Below are 23722 nucleotides of genomic sequence, written 5' to 3' on the forward strand. Positions count from 1 at the left end.
ATCAATAGCTCATTTCTCTTTATTTCTTTTTCTGAAGAGTATTACACTGTAAGGATATACCTATCAATTGCATATACCTTGCTCTTTTGATGGATATATTCAATTTGGAGAATGATGAAAGAAAATTCTATTTTTCAATTATTTTATTTAGGCAAGTTGTAGTTAATTTACTTAAATAGTTTTTCTTTATCTCCCCACTACATGCAGATTTTAACTATTGCTTCTTACATTTTGAACAGCTAAAGATCCTGCAGGGTTTTGTCCCCAACTTGCCAACTGACTTTCAGTGTAGACATTTGTTCTCTCTCCCTCAGTTTGCTGCCTTGGAAAGGAAGGCTAAAGGGAGAGAGAAAAGTGTTTTTGTTTTTTTGATAATGACTTTAACTGAGGTTGAAATGTTTCAGAAATCCAACATTTTCTCTTGGGTCTCACGACCCAAGTATAAACATTATTTCTGTTGCAGACAACTTCAGTGTTGGTTAGTCATACTCTGTTACTGACGTTAGACTCACAGTACTAACATATACTCATATATGGTTTCCACATGCTTCAGATAAAAATCTGTTCTGAAGCTAGAAATAAGGCTCAGCACAGAGAATTCTTCAGGATGTGTCCAATATGAGTCTGGGATCACCACTCACATTGTAGTTTGTAGAAATTGTGCCCCACAGAGTTCCTGCAGTTTATAAACTGTACGACCATACATGGAAGCCCTCTGTGGTGGAGAAGGATGAACCAGTGGAGGTAGGAAGAAAGTAAGTTAAGCATCGTGTCATAGAAATTAAAGATGGACCTACATTGGTTACTTTTATCAAGTGCAGAATCAAAAGAGAATCACTTTTCTTTGAGATATTAACAGGTTTCAAAATCTCTCATCTAAAAATTGTAGCTGTCACCCAAAAGTAAATAAAAATAAAAAACTGGTGCCAAAAAATCCATGATGAACAACAAAAAAAATCAAACTTGAATAAAAATAGTAGCCCTCTTGGTTTCACCTCTTTCTCCAGCTACCTCTGCATAGCTCCAAAGTTCACCCTAATCAGGCTTTCATCTGACCAGTCCAGTCAAACAGATCTTGAGGAGGTTGTCAGTGACCTACGTCTGCTAAGGCTAAGCCTTCATCTTGCTGGACACTTTCCTCAGCAGCAACCAACACAGTGAATTAAGCTCTCCTCGAAATGCTTCCCTCCCTTAGCTGGCGTCCTTCCACCTCACGCTTGCTAGCAGCTCCTCCTCCTCCTCAACCAGACCCAGGAATAGGCTGGAGGACCTGAGAGCTGACCTTGGCCCTCTCTGCCTTTTTAAATAATTTTATTTATTTATTTTGGCTGTCCTGGGTCTCCCTTGCTGCGTGGGCTTTCTCTAGACTCGGAGAGTGGGAGCTACTATCTAATGTACCGGCTTCTCACTGCAGTATCTTCTCTTGTTGCAGAACATCGGATCTAGGTGCGTGAGCTCTATGGTTGCAGCTCCTGGGCTCTAGAGCATGGCTCAGAAGTTGTTGCACAGCTTAGTTGCTCCAAGGCATGTGGGATTCTTCCTAGACCAGAGGTCAAACCCGTGTGCCCTGAATTGGCAGGAAGATGCTTTACCGCTCACTGAGCCATCAAGGAAGTCCCCTCGCTTTCTATGACACTCTTTCCCTGCGTGACTTTATCCACTCTTGTGGATGAAATTCATTCTCTCAGTGTCTCTTTCATTCTCTCTCTCACATAAACACACATGATTTTTAAATTTAAATTCCACATTTCCAGCCAGGATCTCTTCCTCTGTCTCGAGACTTCCCATTAGTTTTCTTCCCTTAAAATACAGCGTGTGCTAATTCAAAAGCTTTTATAGGAGTGAATTCATTTTAGAAATATGTGTTTGGTACCAATTAGGTGCCAAATAGAATGAAAACATGTTTTAAATTGTTAGTTAAAAATGTATAAAACCAAGGGAGGGGGAATCACCATTTGACCAGAATGTCGTCTCTTATATTATTTAACCATTTAAAAAATGTCCTTTTAATTGAATTTGTTGAGAGGAATTACAGGAGTTTGGATCTGGGGTGCCAGACTAGCTGATCTCAAATCCTGAATCAAATCAGTGAGCTCTACCTCTGGAGAGGTTACCGCTGGATACCGTGGTGTTTTCCTTGTGTGAACTTGAGGAGTAATAGTAGCTATTGTGAGTCCTAAATGAGCTAATTTACACAAAATACTCAAAACTGTGTGTACCACATAATAAGCTCTACCTACCATTTGCTGTTATTTTTCTATAAATGCAAATTAAACATTTTTCTTAAGATGAAACATCTCAAAGTCTTGTTTTATTAATTAGTTTACCTGTTTATCCACAGTGCATCTTTTCATGAAAATGTATCTTTTACACTAAAATGCCACAAATCTGGTACAGCATCCCAACTCGATTTGGTTTCTGACCCTTGGCCAACTGTGGACTGTTGCTAATCCTAATTCAAAAGTCTTTACAGAGTGCCTTCATTTAAGAACTATGTATTCAGTAACTTTAAATACAAAGGCTAATGAAGTAGTTTTTAAAATATGCTCTGTTGAAATGTGTAAACCAAACCGGAGGGCCCCTCGTGCAGGGATAAGGAGGACTTTGATATTCAACCAGCCAGATGACCCCACCTGACTTCACAGGGAGTTCTGCCAGTGTAATGACTGCAGGCGCAGTTGCTGGAATGAATTTAGATATTTTAAAATCTTGCCAATTAATTCCCATATGCACAGAGAAATTCTTTTGTCTTCATGTTAAAGGATTTAAGAATAACAAAACAAGGACTGTGACCAGGAGAGAACAGTCTCTAAAGAAATGTCATTTTGTTGGACGTTGTGGGGAATCCTCAATTGTGCTAAAAAATAGATGCCTTAAGTTATAAAAAAGTTAGGAAGAAACTTTTAATGCTTATTTATTCTAGGCCCAGTACTGTGCAAGTTCACTTAAAGAATTGCAAAATGGCTCTCTCCACAATAGAACACGTCTAATTAGTAGCAGGTTTATGTCTGTCATAACTGAGACTAAGAGAAATAATATCAACAGAGGAAGACATTCTACCCATGAAACAGAGAAATATTTTCTACAACCACTAAGGATAATAACACCAAATGGCACCAACTGACGGAATACCTATCAAAAAACGTTTAAATACTTGAAAATTAAACATGCAATTACAGGATAAAGTCATTCAGAAAGATAAAATATCATTTCCATTTCTACATTAGTTCTTCTACCTTTAACATTCTTTCTACCCATATTTACAAAAGATAACTTCAATATCTACATTTCACTGAGAGTAAAAATCTCAAAAAGTTTTGGTGCAAAACACTGAAATACGCTCTGATGGCAATTGTACTGAATCCTTGAACATACTTGCTTTTAAGTGGACAGAAACCGTGTAAAATAAACTATGCTGCTGCTGCTGCTGCTAAGTCGTTTCAGTCGTGTCTGACTCTGTGTGACCCCATAGACAGAAGCCCACCAGGCTCCCCTGTCCCTGGGATCCTCCAGGCAAGAACACTGGAATGGGTTGCCATTTCCTTCTCCAAAATACAGAAGTGTTAAAGAAATTCGACTTAGGAAAGTAAATTGAGAGTCTAAACCTACTGATTTCTTTGCATGATAAACTCTGGGCTCAGCAGCTGTGCCCAAAAGCAGGAATTGGAACTCTTCACATTTTCCACCCATCTCACATTGTCTACCCATCTCTTTGCGTTTGACCGCCACTTCTCTAATAGAAGGGGAAAAGAGAACTAGTGAGAATGCATTTATCTCTGTTTATGCAGAAAATTAACTGAAGTAACTGGTGGATGTCCTCATTACATGATCTTTGACACAGTAGAACACCTTATCTGATGCTGCTTTTCCCCCCAGTCTCATGCCTGCCATTAACAAATTATGCTTTGAAATGTGCCGTGATGTAAAAAGTGGCATAAATTTTCACAAAACAACTACATCTTCTGTAATAAAAATCTTTCCAAAAGATAACTTCAGTAGCACTCTCCGGGATTGTTAATTCTCAGAAAGTTGCCCCTAATGTCCCACCAAAATACCCCTTCCTAAAAGTTCAGTTATTGCCTATGCTGGGTTTAGAGGAAACCAAGATGAGCTTTTTTTGCCGCTCAAAGAACGTCCCTGTGCAAACTTTAGGGGCCTGCTCCTCAAAGTGGGGGCCAAGGACTGGCATCATAATTGCAGGACCCACCCCAGAGTAGAATTTACCTCTAAACAAAGGTAATGACTCTCAGATTGAATTCTGAAAGACTATCCGTTTCCTTAACAGTGTTCCCCACCCCCAACACGGCTAGGAAATGCTAAATTTTTTATCCATTTCTCAAAGGCCAATATATAAATATTTGACCTTTCCTACTGACTCATTCTAGTGTGTGTCTTCTTAATAATTTTAAGTCATAAGACAGCAATATGGCACAATGAAAACTTTCTTTGGTACTAAAGGACAGAGGTGGCTCTTTGGACCAGTGAAGATCCAGATAATGCAGAGTCATCCATTGTACAAGATACACTAAAATCATTGTTGTTCAGTCTCTAAGTCGTGTCCAATTCTGCGATCCCATGGACTGCAGCACGCCAAGCTTCTCTGTCCTTCACTGTCTCCCTGAGTTTGCTCAAACTCACGTCCATTGCTTTCTTTACTAATTCTCACCACTTTTCCCAAGTTATGCAACTTGTTCAAAATGAGTTGTTCAACTGTAAATTGAAGATAATTGAACGGACTTCTATTGTAGGGAACTGTGAAAGTTAAATGTGACATCATACATCCAATGGTTTATCACAATGCCTGGAACTTGGCATTTGCTAAATATGTTAGTCCCCCCTTCTTTACAGCAAGAAGAGTTACAGAAGGTTGTACTATGTGATTACCTGAAATTTCTGGTCTGTTGTAACACTGCAGACCAAATGCTTCTCTTCAGGCCATGTGAGTCTTAAAGACTTTCACTGCTTATTATGTTTCTGCTTCGTCTATGCCATACTAACTAATGGGTTAGCCAAAAAAGTTTATTTGGGTTTTTCCATAAGATGTAACAAAAAACCCAAATGAACTTTTTTGGCCAACCCAATATTTAGTGCTGCATACTTACAAGAGACACTGACATATAGCGCCTGGGGTAGAAAGTTTGCTTTCATACCCCAATTCCTTTCTGTAGATGTTCAACATGTTTGGTTAACTTGAATGTGTTATTTAAAGTGATAACCTTAGCACTTTTACTGTAACACAACAAAGTATACTGTTCTAGATATGACATAGCTCAAATGAGTATGTCACTGGGCTGGTATTTAGCTACAAAAAACTCTAAGATATCAAAATATTTTCACAGGACTCTTAATGTTCTCAATTCAGTGATATGACCTTCATAGTGTTACTCACAAAATGCCACTGAGTGACTTATTTCTGAAGCACATAGATCACCTGCAGCAAACACCAAGACTGCAGTAGCTGAGCAGCTGGGAGCAGGTTTGGTGGGCAGACTCCTTTTCCTATGACGACTTCTCCTCTTTTCCCACTATTTGAGTAAGTATAAAGAAGCATACTTGACTCCTATCTGATGTCTTGGGCTTCCCAGATGGCTTATTATTAAAGACCTACTTCCCAATGCAGGAGGCATGCGTTTGATCCCTGGGTTGGGAAGATCCTCTGGAGGAGGAAATGGCAACCCACTCCAGTATTCTTGCCTGGAGAATCCCATGGACAGAGGAGCCTAGCAGGCTACAGTCCACAGGGTCACAAGGAGTCAGACACAACTAAGCACTCACACACACATATATGGGATGTCTTATGGGAGCAGAGCTGTTTGATTATCTGCATTAAACCAGATGTTGCTCTTCTCTGTTGTTCAACTTTTTATTGCTTAATAATTAAGGATGAATGTGGCAAACTGAGTGCAGGTTTATATATTACATTTATAGACAAAAGCTCATACAGAAGAGTCTATGTGGTTAACAGAGATTGGAACAACTTCCCTGGCTCCAGACTGGAGACACCCTTTCCTCAACACAGCAAAAAATCATTCTCTACTGTAACTACTCTTCTGTTTGTTAAACTTATTAATTGCATCTGATACTCTGTCTGCGTCAGTGGTCATTACTCATTAACTCCTCTGCCCAAACCAGTGTGTCAACTTGAGGTTTTACTGTGACACTAAATGATTCCACTGGATCTGGGCACGAGATCTTGGGATGGACTCTGGTTGGACTGAAGAGTACCCACTATTCCTTCAACAGAGAGAGCAGTAGGGGATAAGAGGAAAGATCTATAGGGAAGGAACATCTGGAAAACACAGGAAGCAAGCACTAGAACTACTTTTTCTATGATTTCATGTGTCAGTTATATCTCATATAAGCTGAGAAGTAAAAACAAACAAACAAAACTTTGGTAATTCTCAAAGACTTTTTTGGTCATCTGATGTCTGCCAATGTGCTCTGACTTCAAGGGTACAAAATTTTTGATATTATTTCTGAGGAAATTGTGAAGATGTGAGACATCCACAATTTATTTTCTGCTATACTATTACAAAATCTTGTATTTTTATCAAACTGATTTCATTAAGGGAAGATCAGAGGCTCATAATGAGTGGATAAAATACAAAAAAAATACATTTTAATATTCTTTCTGAGATGAGGGAACCTCAGTGTCAAAACCAAGGGTCAGAGGGCTAGCAGGGGCTGCCCAGATGGGCCAGAGGCAACAAGGAAACAGTGTTAGATGTTGCAGGTATGGAGGATGGGCATTATGAAGGTACCCAGTCAAGTGTAATGGACAGAGATGAACTAATGAACCATCAGCAGTGGAGTTACCCTGCTTATCGGGAGGAATATCAGAGGGAGAATCATTTTGGATTGCTCTGATTTTCACTAGATTGTAAGAGTGTCAGAAAAGTAACTCAAAGCCAGAATGGTCTCCTCATTGAATTTCTATCCATTCATTGCTTTGCCTACACGACTAGCAAAAGATTCACATATGGTTCCCAATATTAACTCTGGGATAATTAAGAAGAGAATTCACACTCAGGATGGGAAGTGTGGCAAACCAAGCTTTTGGCCAAGAAAGGCGAGTGTACATCTAAGGTGAGCGGACATCTAAATTGCTCTTCTGTATGGCACGTTTTGACTTGTGATATTGGTAATCTCCCCACATGGTTCCAGGCCTTTACTCTGTGTGTGTCAAAAGGGCAAAAGCTTAAGCTTTCACTGAAGGTTGAGTAAGGAGTCCTGAGATTAAAATAGTGCCCAGGAGTCCTGAAGATACTGGGACATCACACTGGCTTAATTAAGTTACAGGACTTCAGTTTCTCTTTCTTTATAGTTATAGACATGGAAACAGACATAGATTTAACAAACTCATAGACAGAAGAGATAGAAAATCTCACGGTTAAGGCATAAGGGATCTCCTATCAGGCTGCTGGTATGAGAATTCCAACTCCCCAGCTTCCTTGCATGTAAAGTTCTGCAAGATACTTATTACACTCTCCAGACTAGGCTCCCTTATCTTCAAGATGGAGATTATAGAAACTACAGCACAGGGCTGTTGAGAGAATGAAGTGAGATAAGGACTTCTCCGGTGGCTTAGTCAGTAGAGAATCCACCCACAATGCGGGAGACCTGGGTTCGATCCCTGGATTGGAAAGATCCTCTGGAGAAGGGCATGGCAACCCACTCCAGTATGCTGGCCTGGAGAATCCCCATGGACAGAGGAGCATGGTGGACTACCATCTATGGAATCACAAAGAGTTGGACATGACTGAGCGATTAAGCACAGCACAAGGTGTCCATAGTATTTAAAAGTGTATCCTGTAAATAGTGAGTACTCAGTTAAAGTTAATTGTTGTTTTATGTTTAAATAATTTCATTGGATAAGAGGCAGTACTACATTGCATTTCTCTATTCATGCTTTTGGGGGAAATTGAGCCTCTTCTGCTATAGAATCTCTCCCAGATAATCCTATATTGATTCAACTCTGAGGGCTTCGAGTCTTCTTGAGACTGAAATCAGCACCTCCAATGATACAAGGTCAAGGGTCTCCCACTACATGGCATTCTTGGTTCTCCAAGTGTTACTAGACCTCTTAACTTTAAGAGGGAATTCATGGAATTACCTTTTGATTGTTGCCATAGGTTCTTTTCCATGTTTATATTTTAATAAACTAGTAAACACTTTTCTTAATTATCCAATCACTTATATATTTTTCTTAGGGTTTTATTTCAAAGGTGTATAGATTTAGCCTAGACAATTTCCCTTTAAGATTCCAGTCTCTGAGAATCTAAACCTCAGCTCTCTCTAGGATCAAATGTCTTTTAAGTATTTCCCATGCTTTCACCTTTTTCTTGGACTTTAAATATTATAATTTGTAAGTAGATGTCGCATTAGGAAAACTGACCAGATTACCCTGAACAGTTTATATAACTACATCTATAATAACTCTAGAGAGTCATTTTTGTCTTGAAGCAACCCAGAAAATGAAATGCTAGTTTATTTTTGAGAACCTCTAAAGGAGATGTCTAAATTTCTACTCGGGCAAAGTTCACAGTGGTTTGTGCACTATCTGACAATGATTCCCAATGGAATGAGAAAATGCCATGCCTCAGACATGTGTGTGATCACAGGCACCTCCAATGCTGATGCTCACAATGCTACTGGAGCTGAGAGGTAGAGAACAGGAAGTGGGCACACCGCTTCTGCCATTACCACAATAACTGAAATCAACCTGATGACTGAAGAAAGTCTCATTGTTTTTGGATACAGATAGTTTAGACTTGGTGTCACTATTGGTCAGGTTTCTAAAATTTCATGACCCAACTTGAACTATTCAAGAACCATTCATGATGATTTTCCTAGAATTTTCAAAGTGAAGTCTTTTGCTCCAAAAATTCCTGCCAAAAGGATTATAGCTGCTGCTGTGATGTGCTTAGTTGTGCTCGACTCTGTAATCCCATGGACTGTAGCCTACAAGGCTCCTCTGTCCATGGAACTCTCAGGGCAATAATATTGGAGTGGGTTGCCATTTCCTACTCCAGGGTATCTTCCCAACCCAGGGATCGAACCTGCATCTCTAGTGTTTCCTGCATTGGCAGTGGGTTCTTTACCACTGTGCCACCTGGGAAATCCTAAAGGTTTATGACTTATATCAAGCAAAATGATATCAGCTGATCACAAGTCACATAGCCCTGAATAAAACACAATTTGAATTGCATATTGTGCAAAGAATGATCAACTCTCTGCTGATGTCCACTCTTAGGCACACAACTAGCCTGTATTTCCCAGACGCCCAGCTTCAGCCAGCCTGGTTTCCCAAAAGGTTGCGTACAGAAAAGGTTTCCTGCAGTAAGCATCTTGCCCTAGGTTGATCCAGGAGTGAGGAACAAGTTTATGCTATATTTAAGCCACTACCCATTTGGGTCTATTTATGAAAGAAGTTTAGCACTGGACAGAGGTGGAGTATGGCATCTCAAAATATGTCACCTGGGCATAAGGGTAACTTTTGAGCTAAAGGCACTTGTAAAACAGCAGGTGCAAGGGAACACTTTAATCTCTCTTTTCTTCCTGAAAACAGGACATAGAATTTCCATGTAAAAGATGCTGTCCCAGTCCCAGGAGGAAGGAAACTTTATCATCAGAGACTGGTGTCAAGGAGAAGAGACATCTATACAGATCTTGTTAAAATAACTCTTATCTTTCTTGAGTCTCCTCATATATTTTAGTTACTTTCCCACAAATGCCTCACTTTGCTCAACCTAGTTTACAAACACTAAGGTCTCACCATTTCTTTGGATCTTCATTTTCCCATGGGTGCTCTCGTGGACGTGTGAGAACCTGTATGCTTTGCTCCTCTATTGACCTATCTTATGTCAATTAAATTCTTGCACTGGGCTAGAGGCACTGAGAAAGCGATAAAGTTTGGTTTCTCCTACAGTATATCCCAACTAACTATATACGCCATATTTTAAAATTATACACTCTTACTACCATAACACATGAGTAGAGATACCTTAACTTCATTTTAGTCCTTTGTAGTTCATCAAAGGTGTTTTTACAAACTTTACTGTTTAGGAATCTCACAATAACCTTTGACAAATAGCAACACTAGGAAAATATATATGTACAGTCAAAGCTATGGCTTTGTCAGTAGTCATGTATGGATGTAAGAATTGTACCATAAAGAAGGCCGAGCGCCAAAGAATTGATGCTGTTGAATTAGGATTCCAGTCTCTGAGAATCTAAACTTCAGCCCTCTCTAGGATCAAATATGTCTTTTAAGTATTGCCCATGCTTTCACCTTTTTCTGGAGAAAACTCTTGAGAGCCCCTTGGACTGCAAGGAGATCAATCCAGTTGATCCTAAAGGAAATCAACCCTGAAATTTCGTTGCAAGGATTGCTGCTGAAGCTGAAACTCTAATACTTTGGCCACCTGATACAAAGAGACAACTCATTAGAAAAGATATTGATGCTGGAAAAGATTGAAGGCAAAAGGAGAAGGGGCAGCAGAGAATGAAATGGTTAGATAGCGTCATTGACTCAATGGACATGAATTTGAGCAAACTCTGGAAGCAGCGGAGGTCAGAGTCTGGTGTGCTACAGTCCATGGGTTTGAAAGAGTCAGATATGACTTAATGACTGAACAACAACAACATGTTTCTTGAGAACAGTACTGCAGTAGGTAACTTTAAAGTCACAATTTAAAACAAAAGAAAGAAACTTTGAGTTCAAACTTTTGATATTATGAAACAGAAAATCCCATAGAACCAGTAAAAAGAAAAGTAAACCGAGTTGCCATTTCAAACCTGAGTTGGTAATAAATACACTTTGAAGAGATACTTCTGTGGTCCAAATAACCAGTAAGGAATTATTATTAACATCATAATTGTCCTTACCTGCTAAAGAGGACATATTAATAATGATGCCTCCTTCACCTCCATTTTGCTTGCTCATGTAATCCAAGCCCAGGTAGGTTCCACTGATCACAGAAACCTAGTCCAGGGGCAGAAACAGGAAAAGCAACAGAACCATTATATTTTATGATATAGTCACACCCCAACGTTTCTATTGCTATCTTAGACACTGATGGAGATTCCTGCAAATGTTATCAATGAAAGGTTATGAAATGGCTGTGTTTTTGTTTTAAAGCCAGTCATTAACTTGTTTGCCTGAACTTGTAGAGCTCATCACATTTCTGAAAAACTTCACTTAGTTGCCCAATTTCTGAGATTTTATGATAAATGTTATATTGTAACAGTGTCTTATTAACTTGCATTAATTCACAGCACCTTCAAGAATTCTATATATTCTTTTTCTTTTCTAAATACTGGATACAAAATTTATTCACCCTGTTTAGCCCACAGTTCTCTTGCCCAGGTATTCTACATCCATCTGCTGTGTTTCATTCTCTTGCCTCTTGGAATATATCATAGTGGATACCCTTGATTGCCTGTACAGTTCTCATTTCCTTCTTTTTTGCATTTGTATCTATTTCTTCATGTAATACAAAGGAAGGCGATCTCCCTTGCTTTAGTGCAGACAGTGGTTAATCCAATTGAGTCACAGAAATCCCATTCCCCTTGCCTGTGACTGGTTTAGGAGATGAAAGTGACCCATTTCCCAGCCAGTAAGACCAGCGAAGGAGTCAGCTGCAAGTGGGGTCCAGGTTGGGGAGGGTGATGAAAGAGGATGCTGCAGAGAAAATTTTCAGTTCGCTTAAGAAAACCAAATGATTGCATTACTCCTTTTTCATTGCTTTGTACACAGGGAATGGCAGGGACATTACTTTGAAAAGCAGAGATATTACTTTGCCAATAAAGGTTCAGTTCAATTGCTCAGTCATGTCCGACTCTTTGCGACCGCATGGACTGCAGCTTGCCAGGCTTCCCTGTCCATCACCAACTCCCAGAGCATGCTAAAACTCATGTCCATTGAGTCGGTGATGCCATCCAATCATCTCATCCTCTGTCATCCCCTTCTCCTCCTGCCTTCAATCTTTCCCAGCATTAGGGTCTTTTCCAGTGAGTTAGCTCTTCATATCAGTTGGTCAAAGTAATGGAGTTTCAGCTTCAGCATCAGTCCTTCCAATGAATATTCAGCACTGATTTTCTTTAGGATGGACTGGTTGGATCTCCTTGCAGTCCAAGGGACTCTCAAGAATCTTCTCCAACACCACAGTTCAAAATTATCAGTTCTTCAGTGCTCTGCTTTCTTTACAGTCCAACTCTTACATCCATACATAACTACTGGAAAAACCATAGCTTTGACTTGATGAACCTTTGTCAGCAAAGTAACGTCTCTGCTTTTCAATATGCTATCTAGAATGGTCATAGCTTTTCTTCCAAGGAGCAAGTGTCTTTTACTTTCATGGTTGTAGTCACCATCTGCAGTGGTTTTGGAGCCCCTAAAAAGAAAGTCTTTCACTGTTTCCATTGTTTCCCCATCTATCTGCCATGAAGTAATGGGACCGAATGCCATGATCTTAGTTTTCTGAATGTTGAGCTTTAAGCCAACTTTTTCACTCTCCTCTTTCACTTTCATCAAGAGGCTCTTTAGTTCTTCTTCACTTTCTGCCATAAGGGTGGTGTCATCTGCATATCTGAGGTTACTGATATTTCTCCCGGCAATCTTGATTCCAACTTGTGCTTCATCCAGCCTGGCATTTCTCATGATGTACTCTGAATATCAGTTACATAAGTAGGATGACAATATACAGCCTTGACATACCTTTCTCAATTTGGAACCAGTCTGTTGTTCCAAGCTCGGTTCTAACTGTTGCTTCTTGACCTGCATACAGATTTCTCAGAAGGCAGGTCAGGTGGTCTCATATTCCCATCTCTTTAAGAATTTTCCATAGTTTGTTGTGATCCACATAGTCAAAGGCTTTGGCATAGTCAATAAAGCAGAAGTAGATGTTTTTCTGGAACTCTTGCTTTTTCTATGATCCAACGGATGTTTGCAATTTGATCTCTGGTTTCTCTGCCTTTTCTAAATCCAGCTTGAACATCTGGAAGTTCACGATTTATGGACTATTGAAGCCTGGCTTGGAGAATTTTGAGCATTACTTTGCTAGCATGTGAAGTGAGTGCAACTCTGCGGCAGTTTGAACATTCTTTGGCATTGCCTTTCTTTGGGATTGGAATGAAAACTGACCTTTTGCAGTAGTCATGTATGGATGTAACAGTTGGAATATAAAGAAGTCTGAGTACTGAAAAGTTGATGCTTTTGAACTGTGGTGTTGGAGAAGACTCTTGAGAATCCCTTGGATTGAAAAGAGATCAAACCAGTTAGTCCTAACGAAAATCAGTTCTGAATATTCATCGGAAGGACTGATGCTGAAGCTGAAGCTCCAATACTTTGGCCACTTAATGCAAAGAACCAACTAATTGGAAAAGACCCTGATGGTGGGAAAGATTATAGGTAGGAGGAGAAGGGGATGACAGAGGATGAGATAGTTGGATGGCATCATCAACTCAATGAACATGAGTTTGGACATACTCTGGGAGTTGGTGATGGACAGGGAAGCCTGCCATGCTGCAGTCCATGAGGGGGCAAAGAGTTAGACATGACTGAGTGACTGAACAACAATGGCTGAAATGAAGTTATAGAGATAGCATCCTTAAGAGGAAACTACCATGAAGGATGGCCGATGGGAGAGATGACAGGGACTGTCCTGATGATATCACAGAGCTGCAGCATCAAGCAGCCCTGAACTCAGTGTCCTGTGAGATCACAGAGCTGTTTCACCAGACTGAGTGGGGGATCACTGTTCCCTGGACACATGGTCTTCAGTAATGAAATCACTTAATTTTGTTCATCACTCCTGCAGCTACCTTTTTGATAGCTTATTCTGTTTTATTACTGACACCCACATATAGGCACCTTTTAGGTATTATTCTAACATCTAAGAATTAATTGGCACTTCCATGGTGGTCCAGTGGTTAAGAATCTGCCTTGTAATGTAGAAGACACTGGTTTGACCCCTGGTCCTGGAAGATCCCACATTCCACAGAGCAACTAAGCCTGTGTGTCACAACTACTGAGCCTGTGCTCCATGACAAGAGAAGCCTGTGCATTGTAACCAGAGATAGCCTCTGCTCTCCACAATTAGAGAAAGCCTGCATGCAGCAACAAAAACCCAGCACAACCAAAAATAAATAAATAAATAAGAACTAACCACTATCGAAAGCAACTTGTGACATGCAACCTATTTGAAACCTTGCATTCCCTTTTAGATTTAAGAATGCCTCTCCCTTCCAACTCAGACTTTTAATAGAAAATTTCCTTTTGACATCTTAATTCCCATGACTTTCATTTTTTTACAATACTGCAAAGAAAACAATGTAACAGAGAATGAGATAACGAGTCTGAACCTGAGGGCATATATTGATGGTTACCTTCTTTTTATTTTAAAAATTCCTTTTGAAGTTTTCTTGACAAGTATTCAGAGTTGCTTCTATACCTAACAATAGTTTTAGCACAAAGAAGTAAACTGAAGATTCGATTCACTCAAGCCATGCATCAGTGAAGATATTAAGCAAACTCAGGGAGAATGCATAAAACTTGCACGATCCCCTTTTAAAAGGACAAAAAAAAATCCCTTCAGTGGTTTATATAAGGAGGATTAAAAAATGTACATGGCTGGAATTACTGAAGTCAGATTCTGTGCGTTTCTGCCCAGGTCTCCGACATGTCTGAACGGAACTTCTGTTTATGTGTATTGGCACTATTCTTTTATTCTCAGGTATTTACAGCTTTGCTGACACCTGTTTTGGGTTTTCAACATCTACACGATGCAGCCAGATAGAAGATCGGGGAATGTTTCTAATTTTTTTAGAAGCCAGATTTATTTCCTGGTTTTTGATGGTGGAGGAAAAAGAATTGTCGTGCCTTCTATTATCGGGTTAAGAATTGAGTAATTCTTCAAATGAAAGTATTCTTCACATAAATCTACAAGAAGAAAAACCCTAATGCTTCAGCAGAATATATATGATATTTTCACCTCTTTCCCTTTACTATCACAATCTCTTCCACATCCCAGATCATATATTAAGGAAAATTCAATGTCTAATTTTACATTTGCTTAGTCTCTCAGCTGTGTCCGACTCTTTGCGAGCCTATGGACTGCAATCTGCCAGGTTCCTCTGTCCATGGGAATTCTTCAGGTAAGAATACTGGAGTGGGTTGCCATGCCCACCACAGGATCTTCCCAACCCAGGGATCAAACCCAGGTCTACAGCATTGCAGGTGGATTCTTTACCGACTGAGCCACCAGGGAAGCCCTAATTTTACATAGTGAGAATAAATAAAAACTTAATGAACACATGCTTACTCAATATTTTTGGTTATGAAGAGAAAATTTTTATATATATACTGAAATTACAATTGTTTAGTATTCCAAATCTTAAAATACTTTTTTTCATGAATTAAGGCATTCTGTAACTTAAAAATCACTCTCATAAACTCTCTTATCCTGAAAATAATTCTCTAGTAATAAAGATAAATGGATAAATGAACTTAACTCCTCTCATTAAGCATCATGTCTTCTGTTATACACACATATATGTATAGATAGACTTCCCTGGGGGCTCAGCAGAAAAAAACCACCTGCAAGAAGACCCAGGAGACATGGGTTTAATCCCTGGCTTGGGAAGATCCCGTGGAGGAGGGCATGGGCTTTCCTGGTGGCTCAGACAGTAAAGAAGACTCTGTCTGCAATGCGGGAGACCTGGGTTTGATTGCCAGGTCAGGAAGATCCCTGGAGAAGAAAATGGCTACCCACTCCAGTATTCTTGTCTGGAGAATTCCATGGACAGAGGAACCATGGAGTTGCAGAATCAGACACAACAGAGCAACACACACACACACGTATATATGTTTCTATTACATTTGTGTGTGTGTTTGTGTTTACTACTGAAATTTTCTAATCTGTTATTTCCTTTACTTCATTTCCCTCCACTCTGGAGTTGCTTTCAGTTTATTTATGGTTTTTGTGTTACATAGTAACTAAATCAATTAAAAAAAATTCTGTCATATAATCATAAAACTCTGCCTTTTAGGTTCTTGTTTTTCCTCCAGTCAATTTTCAAGGGATACTAATAGAGATGATCATTTTTTTCTGAAATCTATTTTCATCTTTTTTTCTTCCATGTTCAATCTTTCAAAATTTCTGCTTATTTAGTGGGTAAATATGATTGTGTTCCCCCTTGCAGAAGCTACTTACAACTCAGGAAGCCTTGCCTAACTAGGTAAAATAGTTCTAAAGGGTCTTTACATATGATAGAGTTGCAATAACAGGAAGTAGTTATTAATTTAAGTTGTAATCAGCATGCTTGGGAGCCAAGAAAAAGGAGTATGCTTGACAACAGTGTTTCTCTCTGTTTCTTCAGCTCTTCATGAGCGGCAGAGTAGAGCAAAAAAGTCTAACTCATTTAGAAATGAGATGGTGGGAATGAATAAAATGTGACTTCATACAAATTATGCTTTATTGAAGCTTAACCAACCTTAGAGGTAAAAGGATTATTTTCATCCTTTCCCAATCTGGGAAATACAAAATCAGAAAAATGAAATAAAAATTCATAAACTTTAAAAAATTTTAATTTATTTTACTTTTATTTATTTCTTTGGCTGTGCTGGGTCTTAGTTATGGCACGTGGGCTCTAGTTCCCTGACCAGGGATCAAACCCAGGGCCCCTGTATTGGGAGCATGGATTCTTACCTATTGGACCATCAGGGAAGTCCCAAAAGCTCATGAATTTTAAATTCAGGTACAGAACAAATCCTTTTAAAGAATCCCCAGTGATAGCCATCAATTTTATTTAACTTTTATTTGAATACAATAATGGAGTCAATACAAGTTAGTCATATGTCCAAATTAAGTCGTAAGTCCCACCTGAGTGTGAATGAGTTGTTTAGGCTTATTAAAGTTTCAAATAGTGAAATAAATACATTACCAAATTACTTTATCAGTATTCAAAGTTAAGTCTACCTCTGCTCAATGGCCAGACCAACCTTTGATAGTTATGCAAAAATTCTTTCTTTCCTGAATGTTCCTTGTGAGTCTGAGCAGCTATAAATAAGGCTCCTGTGGCTGATTTCAGACTGAAAAGGAAGGACAGAGAAGTCTAATGGGAAAAAAAGACTGGGAAGAGGTTTACTGGAGCTCTTGTTTGGGGCACATGGTGAGAACCACTATCTGAAGAATAAAGAAGGGATAAATTTGGTAAGGAATAAAGGTAGAAAGACAGGCGATACTGTTTGCAACACTGATGTAATAGGAAACCATCCAAACATTGTACTGAAACACTAAAATGAATATCCACGTCTGCAAAATACCACAGGATAGCAGTTTATTTTTCTAATACATTTTAATTGAACATCTACTAAGCATGCAAAACAAAAATGTGCTGGCTTGAAAGAACTTACAGCATATTAGCATAAGTTGTACATGTATCAAAGTAATTCTAATAAAATTTCAAAAACCTATAAGCCCTGTGAGGATAAGTTATGTTGTATAAGCTTTCAGAAGAGGGAATGATATGTGGTGAGGTTCTTTAACTAACTGGTGACTCTCTGACATGGACAAGAACACGGAAAAACATGGAAAAGACCACACACAGAATTGTATAATCCAAGGAAGCAAATTATATCCAGAGCAGAATTGAAAAAACATATTATACACAAACTACACACAAATATTTGCATTCTACTACCAGAGATAATCAAGTTAGGAGGACAATGATTAGTCAGACTCTAATCTACTCTTGCAATGAGTATTGTAGGTAGGAGTGAAGGAACTTGTTTTTAAGTTATATATGGGTGACAAAGGTTATAGCTTGTTGTCTTTCTGTAATATTAAACAAATGTCATCAGTCTCTGGAGTTAAGCTAAGGAGTGGCCTCTGTCAGCAGAGTTCAAAGAAAAGTAAAGGTCAATTGAGTTTCAATGAGGAAGAATCCTGGAGAGTGAGCTATAACCAAAGGAGACAAATAAAATTCCCATCTTCCAGAATTCTCTATTTGCAGATAATGCAAGAACTTCCCAGTTTGGAGCAGATGTTTATTCACCTGTGTATTTATTATAATAAAGCAAACATGCCCTCTCTGCTGAATGAAAACAGATCATTAGAATGCAATCCTATTCCCCCTGTGATATCTCTTCACCATTTCCATGTTTCTTTATATTAACTCTAATCATTGCACATGTTTTCTGACAGCTGATTTCTCAGAGAAAAGACACAGTAGGTGCCCATTATCAATGAGCTGAACATGGAAAATTTATATCCTAGGGACCTCTATCTATAAAATATCTGGAGCTTCACTGATGAAACTAAAAATAATAGTGATACACAAGGGAAAGAACTGTGGTGTGATTTTTTTCATTAGTATAGCTTAAAAAATTTGGTCACTTTATGTGGTTTCAGAGAGTGGCAAAAAATATTCATAAAAATATTTCTTCTTTAAATTCCTGAAGCTTCCAATTCAAAATTTTTTTTTAAATCTGGCAACCAAATGATATACTGAAGTATGGTTCATAATCAGTTAGGGATAACCACCAAAGAGTACACATAAAATGTACTATTTTCTTACCAGCCAAAGAAAATTAAGGTTATCCAATGGAATTTAAGATAAGAATGGAAACAGAACATAGACAAAAAGAAAATTTAGTGATCATATAGCATGAACTAAAGCAAAAGGAATAAATCCTAACAGAAGAGTAAAAATAAATATGAGTGGCTTAAATTCACAAATATAAAAAGCATTTGTTCTAGGATGTGATTTGAAAAATAAGATTTTACATTATACTGTTAGCAAGAGACAAAATTAACATAAAAGGTTATTTTCATTTTCAAAATAAAGAAACAGAAAAATGTATGCCTAGGTAAATGAGAATCAAAAGAAAACGTGGATGCCAATTTTATATCTGGAAATAGAAAACAAATAAAAAATCCCAGGTTGCAATAGGGTTACAACTTTAAAAAGTCAACAGTCGATAAATTATGATCACCAGCCATTTATGCAGAATTAAAACTGATAAGATGACTGAAAGAGGTAGGCAAATTGACAATTGTCATTTGAGATATGACTGTATTCTATTCAAAAACAGACAAATGAAGGAGATAAAGTAAGCAAAGGGATAACTGACAGCCAAATCAAACAGAAATATTTTCAGAAAATGATAAGATCTTATCATTCATAAAATTAAATTAGGTGTTAACTAAGCAAAATCAATGGTATTAGACATTGATATACCATAATAAAGTAAGATTTAGCCAAGAGATGTAACTATGGTTCACAGAATGACAATATTTCATTTTACTTAACTATACTATTTGTGTAAAGAAGAAGAAAATCAAAGACTTGTCTCAACTCAGAAACAGCAGTTGTGAGGTCTCTAAACATAAACACACACACATCAGAAACATTTTGAGAGACACTTGACAAACACCTTTTAAAGTTATTTTGAAATATGATACCCAGGAATGCTTGAGACAAATTTTAGATAGAACTAGAAGGAGGGTGTTTGCACTTTAAAATAGTACCTTTTGATCTGGGTCAAAGGATTTTACGTATCTGTCAAGCTTGGGGTGTACCTTAAAAAAAGTAGTGCTCACAGATTACCTTTTTTTACGAGTTAGGGTAATTCTCATCAATTCTACCAAGTTATTACAGTTATTACTCATGAGAATGTCAATTCAAGTATTTATTGACTAAGCACTATCTTCAGGATATTGTGTTGATTACTAAGAGAAAAACAAAGAAAAACATCACATGGTACCTGTTTTTGAGAAGTTGGATATGGTGAAGTAGGGAGCACTCCCTGTGTGTTTATATAAACACCGTGGCCCCTCTGCACTCTACACATGCCTGCTTTGCAAGACTAGTAAAAAAGATTACCAAATAAAAGAAATTACCAAGGGCATGGTGACCCCATGCCCTGCCCAGCTCTGACATCTGGCTTTAGCTAAACTTTGAGTATTTCTAAACCCCAGTGGTTTATGTCATGTGTTTATAAAATGGGATAATCAGTAAGCTTGTAATACAATGCAGAAAACAAATTTTATTTCCTAATTCTACATTTTCACAATTCAAGAAATAATTAAATAATCATCAAACATTGTAGAAATAACACACATACATGCGCACACACACATTCACTGACATTAATAATAAAAATCTTAATTATTACAAAGTACAATGGTCCCTTTAGCCTTGTTTTCTATTGTAGTCCTGGATTTAAATTTAGTTTTTAAATAAATAATGTAAGGCAGAAACTGGAAAGATTTTTTCTGAAAAAATTCAAATGGTAAACATTTTAGGCATTGTGCATCACAGGGCCACTGTCACAATTATTCAGCTCTATTGCTGTAGCATAAAAGTAGCCAGAAACAACGTGTAAATAAACAACCTTGGCTATGCCAATAAAGCTTTACAGACACTGAAATTTGAATTTCATATATTCATACATTTCATTTTTTTTCATTTTTTTTTTTTTTACTGTTTTTTCAACTATTAAAACATGTAAAACCCATTTGTAGCTTGCAGGTCATATAAAAACAGGTGGCAGGCTAGTTTGGCTGGAGATCATAGCTTGACAACTATTAAGTTATTCAGTAAATGATGGTTTTTTCCTATTTCCTTTTAATATTTTAAGACAGATTTACTTTCATAATTGAAAATCTCAAATGTCTTCCTATTTGTGAAAGGAAGTGCTTTATCCCCTAGCTTTTTGTAAATTCCCTTTTTCTAACTTGTAGGTCATTATATTGTTTCCATGAAAAAAACCCTTTTTCCCTTTTAAGACATCCTTTTATGAAACAATTGGAGAGAAAGAACATGGTTTAGACAGCTTACCAAATTAATCTGCAGAGTTTTTTCCCAGTTTTTCTCATTATTCACTCCAGCATTATTGACCAAGATGTCCAGCCTTCCAAAGTGGTCTACAACTTTCCTAAAGGTATCTAATAAAAAAAGAAGACATTATAGACCTGTTGTTACTTTGCACAGACACATTTATCACAGTGTATGCCCTGAAATGATGTTTTAACTTATGCAGTCTTCTGGTGAAAATTACACTCTTAAACAGTGGCTTATTGCCTTGCTTCTCAGTGTGGTTTGTAAGCCAGCAGCATCAATCAGAATTACCTGGGAACCTGTCAAAAATGCAGAATCAGTGGTCACCACAGACCTATGGAATCAGAATCTTAACCTTAGTAAGATCCATAGACAATCTGTATGCACATTAAAGTTCTGTAAGCAGTACCAGTACCTCAATGAAGTACATTTTACAGAGCTGAGCACCCTGTGCTAAGTGCTCTTGGAAGTCAATTTGGGCAGCCAGCATCTCTGTCCCTGAGAAGTTACTGAAGTTCTGTGGCTTAGCCTATGACAAACATCCTTTTAAAAATAAGCCATATTATCTTCAGAAAGTGTCATATTAAACACGTGTATATTCAGATCCATTATGATCATTTCAGTGCATCTAGTACCTAGTGGGCTTCCCACTAGCGGTAAAGAACCTGCCTGAAAATACAGGAGGCACAAGAGATACGGGTTCGATCCCTGGGTGGGGAAGATCCTGCATCTTCCCCACCCAGGGGAGAAGGGCATGGCAGCCCACTTCAGCATTCTTGCCTGGAGAATCCCATGGACAGAGGAGCCTGGAGGGCTACAGTCCACAGGGTCACAAAGAGTTAGACATGACTTAAGTGACTTAGAAGGTACGCACATACTCTTCAGAACTCCACAACCACATTACAGGAAATTAGGTTGTCAAATACTAATTGTTTCTCACTTTTGGGCTCAAGCAACTTACAATCTAGGTTTTGTTGATATTTAAATGCTCCGGCACCCTTTATAATTTGCCTAAACTCTTCCTGTTGTTTTTTTTTTCATCTGTAGGTCATCTCCAAGAACTTTTTCACCTCTGTATTTTTATGATTTCAATGACCTCTCTTGGGCCACGTGTCTATAGTTTTAAAAATTGTAGGCCACACTAAATCCTGAAACTGGAAGAGCCAATGCCAAGTTTTCCTAAAATGTAAATGAACACTGATGTCCAGAAAACATGTGGCTTTCTCAGTGACCATTATGCCTTCTCCTGGTCACTCATTATGTGTCTAGTTTCCTCCTCCACAATCAGTTATCCTTAAGGAGTGAGTTTACAGCCAAGGTACTAATTTTAAATACTGGGAAGCAAAACAATTAAGGTTAAATGTCATGTGTGAAACTACATAAATTCAGACAGAAATAGCTTTCAGATGACCTCTACTGTTCCCTATTCTATCAGCATGGCTGTTGGGATTTGACATGACTTTACCCCTTAAGAAAAATACCCTGTGCAATCAGCAAAACTTTATCCTCTGGCAAAATACATTCCTCTGGCACTGTGTTTACAAGTCTCTTCTGCTCACACTTATAATCCATGTTATGGGTCTTTATAAAATTTTCAGAGTTTCATTACATAATTCCCTTTAAAACAATTTCCCTGAACAATTTGTTTCTTTCTAACATACCACGCCATTTTCAGTCTTTCACAGAACACTCCAATATTTAAAAAAAAAAAATCACACACAGACTCATCCATGTTAAGAGAAGTACTAAAGTGACTTTCATGAAAGTTTTTTGATCCGTTAATTAAAGATGTGCCTAACAATTTTTTTCACTTAGTCTTTCAAAAAAAAAAAAAAACTTTGTGAAATACAAATGTTCCATTTTCTCATTTTTCCTAGAAATACATGTATTTTTTCATACAGATCTGTTGGACTTCTAAATGACCAAATCTGTCTTTTTGTCTACACCAATACTGTCTCTAGATTGGTCAAATAGATCTGTCTGTATTAAGCGAGTAGACAGAAGCACGAAAGCATTGAGGAAAGTTTGATAGAAACTTTTCTTCTGCAATTCCAACTCTGCAATACAACTATTACTGTTTTTAAAGCATTTCATAGGGGAAAAATCAGGGAGAACATCTGGTCAAAAGCCTCCAGCACAGCTGTGATGACAACCCTTGACCTTGCATTCTAGCAAGTTCCAAGGAGAAGCATTGCCACATTTGATTGCCATTGGACTCTGCCGTCTTCCAGCTTTCTGGGAGAAGTAGTTTGCCGTAATCCCCCAGCCTACTTTATCTTTCTAAGTTCCATTTGCAAGTTCAATCATTTAATAACTACTGAAGCAGCACTATCTTGGAATACACCAAGGAATTTTGATTACATTATGTGCTGCCAAATGACTAAAAGAAAAGGATTTCTCAAACATGCTTGGCTTTTCTTCCTCCTTAGTTTTTTTTTATGTCTATTGGGATGTCAGAGGAAATGAAGCAGTCGGCTATCTCCTGGAGCTCGGAGGTAGTTGCTCTGCAGGAGGTAGCCTGCTGCCACCCCAAGCTGGCTCTCTGGCACAGGCTGCCTTCAGGTTGCTACTTGCTCAAGGCGCGCTCCGCGCTGATGGATTGATTTCCCCCTCGCTTACCTCTCAGTTGTTCCTGATCGGCCACATCGCACTGAATAAATAGAGTCTTCTGAGGTTCAAACTGCTCATCCAGGGCAGCTTTACACTTGATACCTGCTTCGAGATTCCAATCGACCAGTGCTACCTACGGACAAAAGGAGAGGAATAGAGATCCTTCGCGCCTGGTAAAACAGACAGACAGACCGACAATACAGAGACAACAGGAAGCTCCTCGTTTGGACCTGAGATCGGGCAGTTTACAGTTGGGTTCTCTGCTAGC

General features: G+C 38.3%; 1 protein-coding gene across 1 annotated transcript in view; it reads right to left on the reverse strand.

Annotated features, from left to right (window-relative positions):
* The window catches only part of HPGD (15-hydroxyprostaglandin dehydrogenase), a 34983-nt gene that overhangs the window by 10910 nt on the left and 351 nt on the right, over window positions 1-23722 (reverse strand). Inside the window, exons 2-4 of the mRNA XM_055428033.2 lie at window positions 23464-23587; window positions 20845-20951; window positions 10888-10984 (exon numbers count right to left, since the gene is read on the reverse strand). Coding sequence (XP_055284008.1) covers window positions 10888-10984; window positions 20845-20951; window positions 23464-23587 — 328 coding nt within the window. The remainder of the gene's footprint in view (window positions 1-10887; window positions 10985-20844; window positions 20952-23463; window positions 23588-23722) is intronic.

Source organism: Moschus berezovskii, chromosome 7 (assembly GCF_049115385.1).
Source record: "Moschus berezovskii isolate FMDL1 chromosome 7, NW_MosBer_1.0, whole genome shotgun sequence".
Taxonomy (NCBI): domain Eukaryota; kingdom Metazoa; phylum Chordata; class Mammalia; order Artiodactyla; family Moschidae; genus Moschus; species Moschus berezovskii.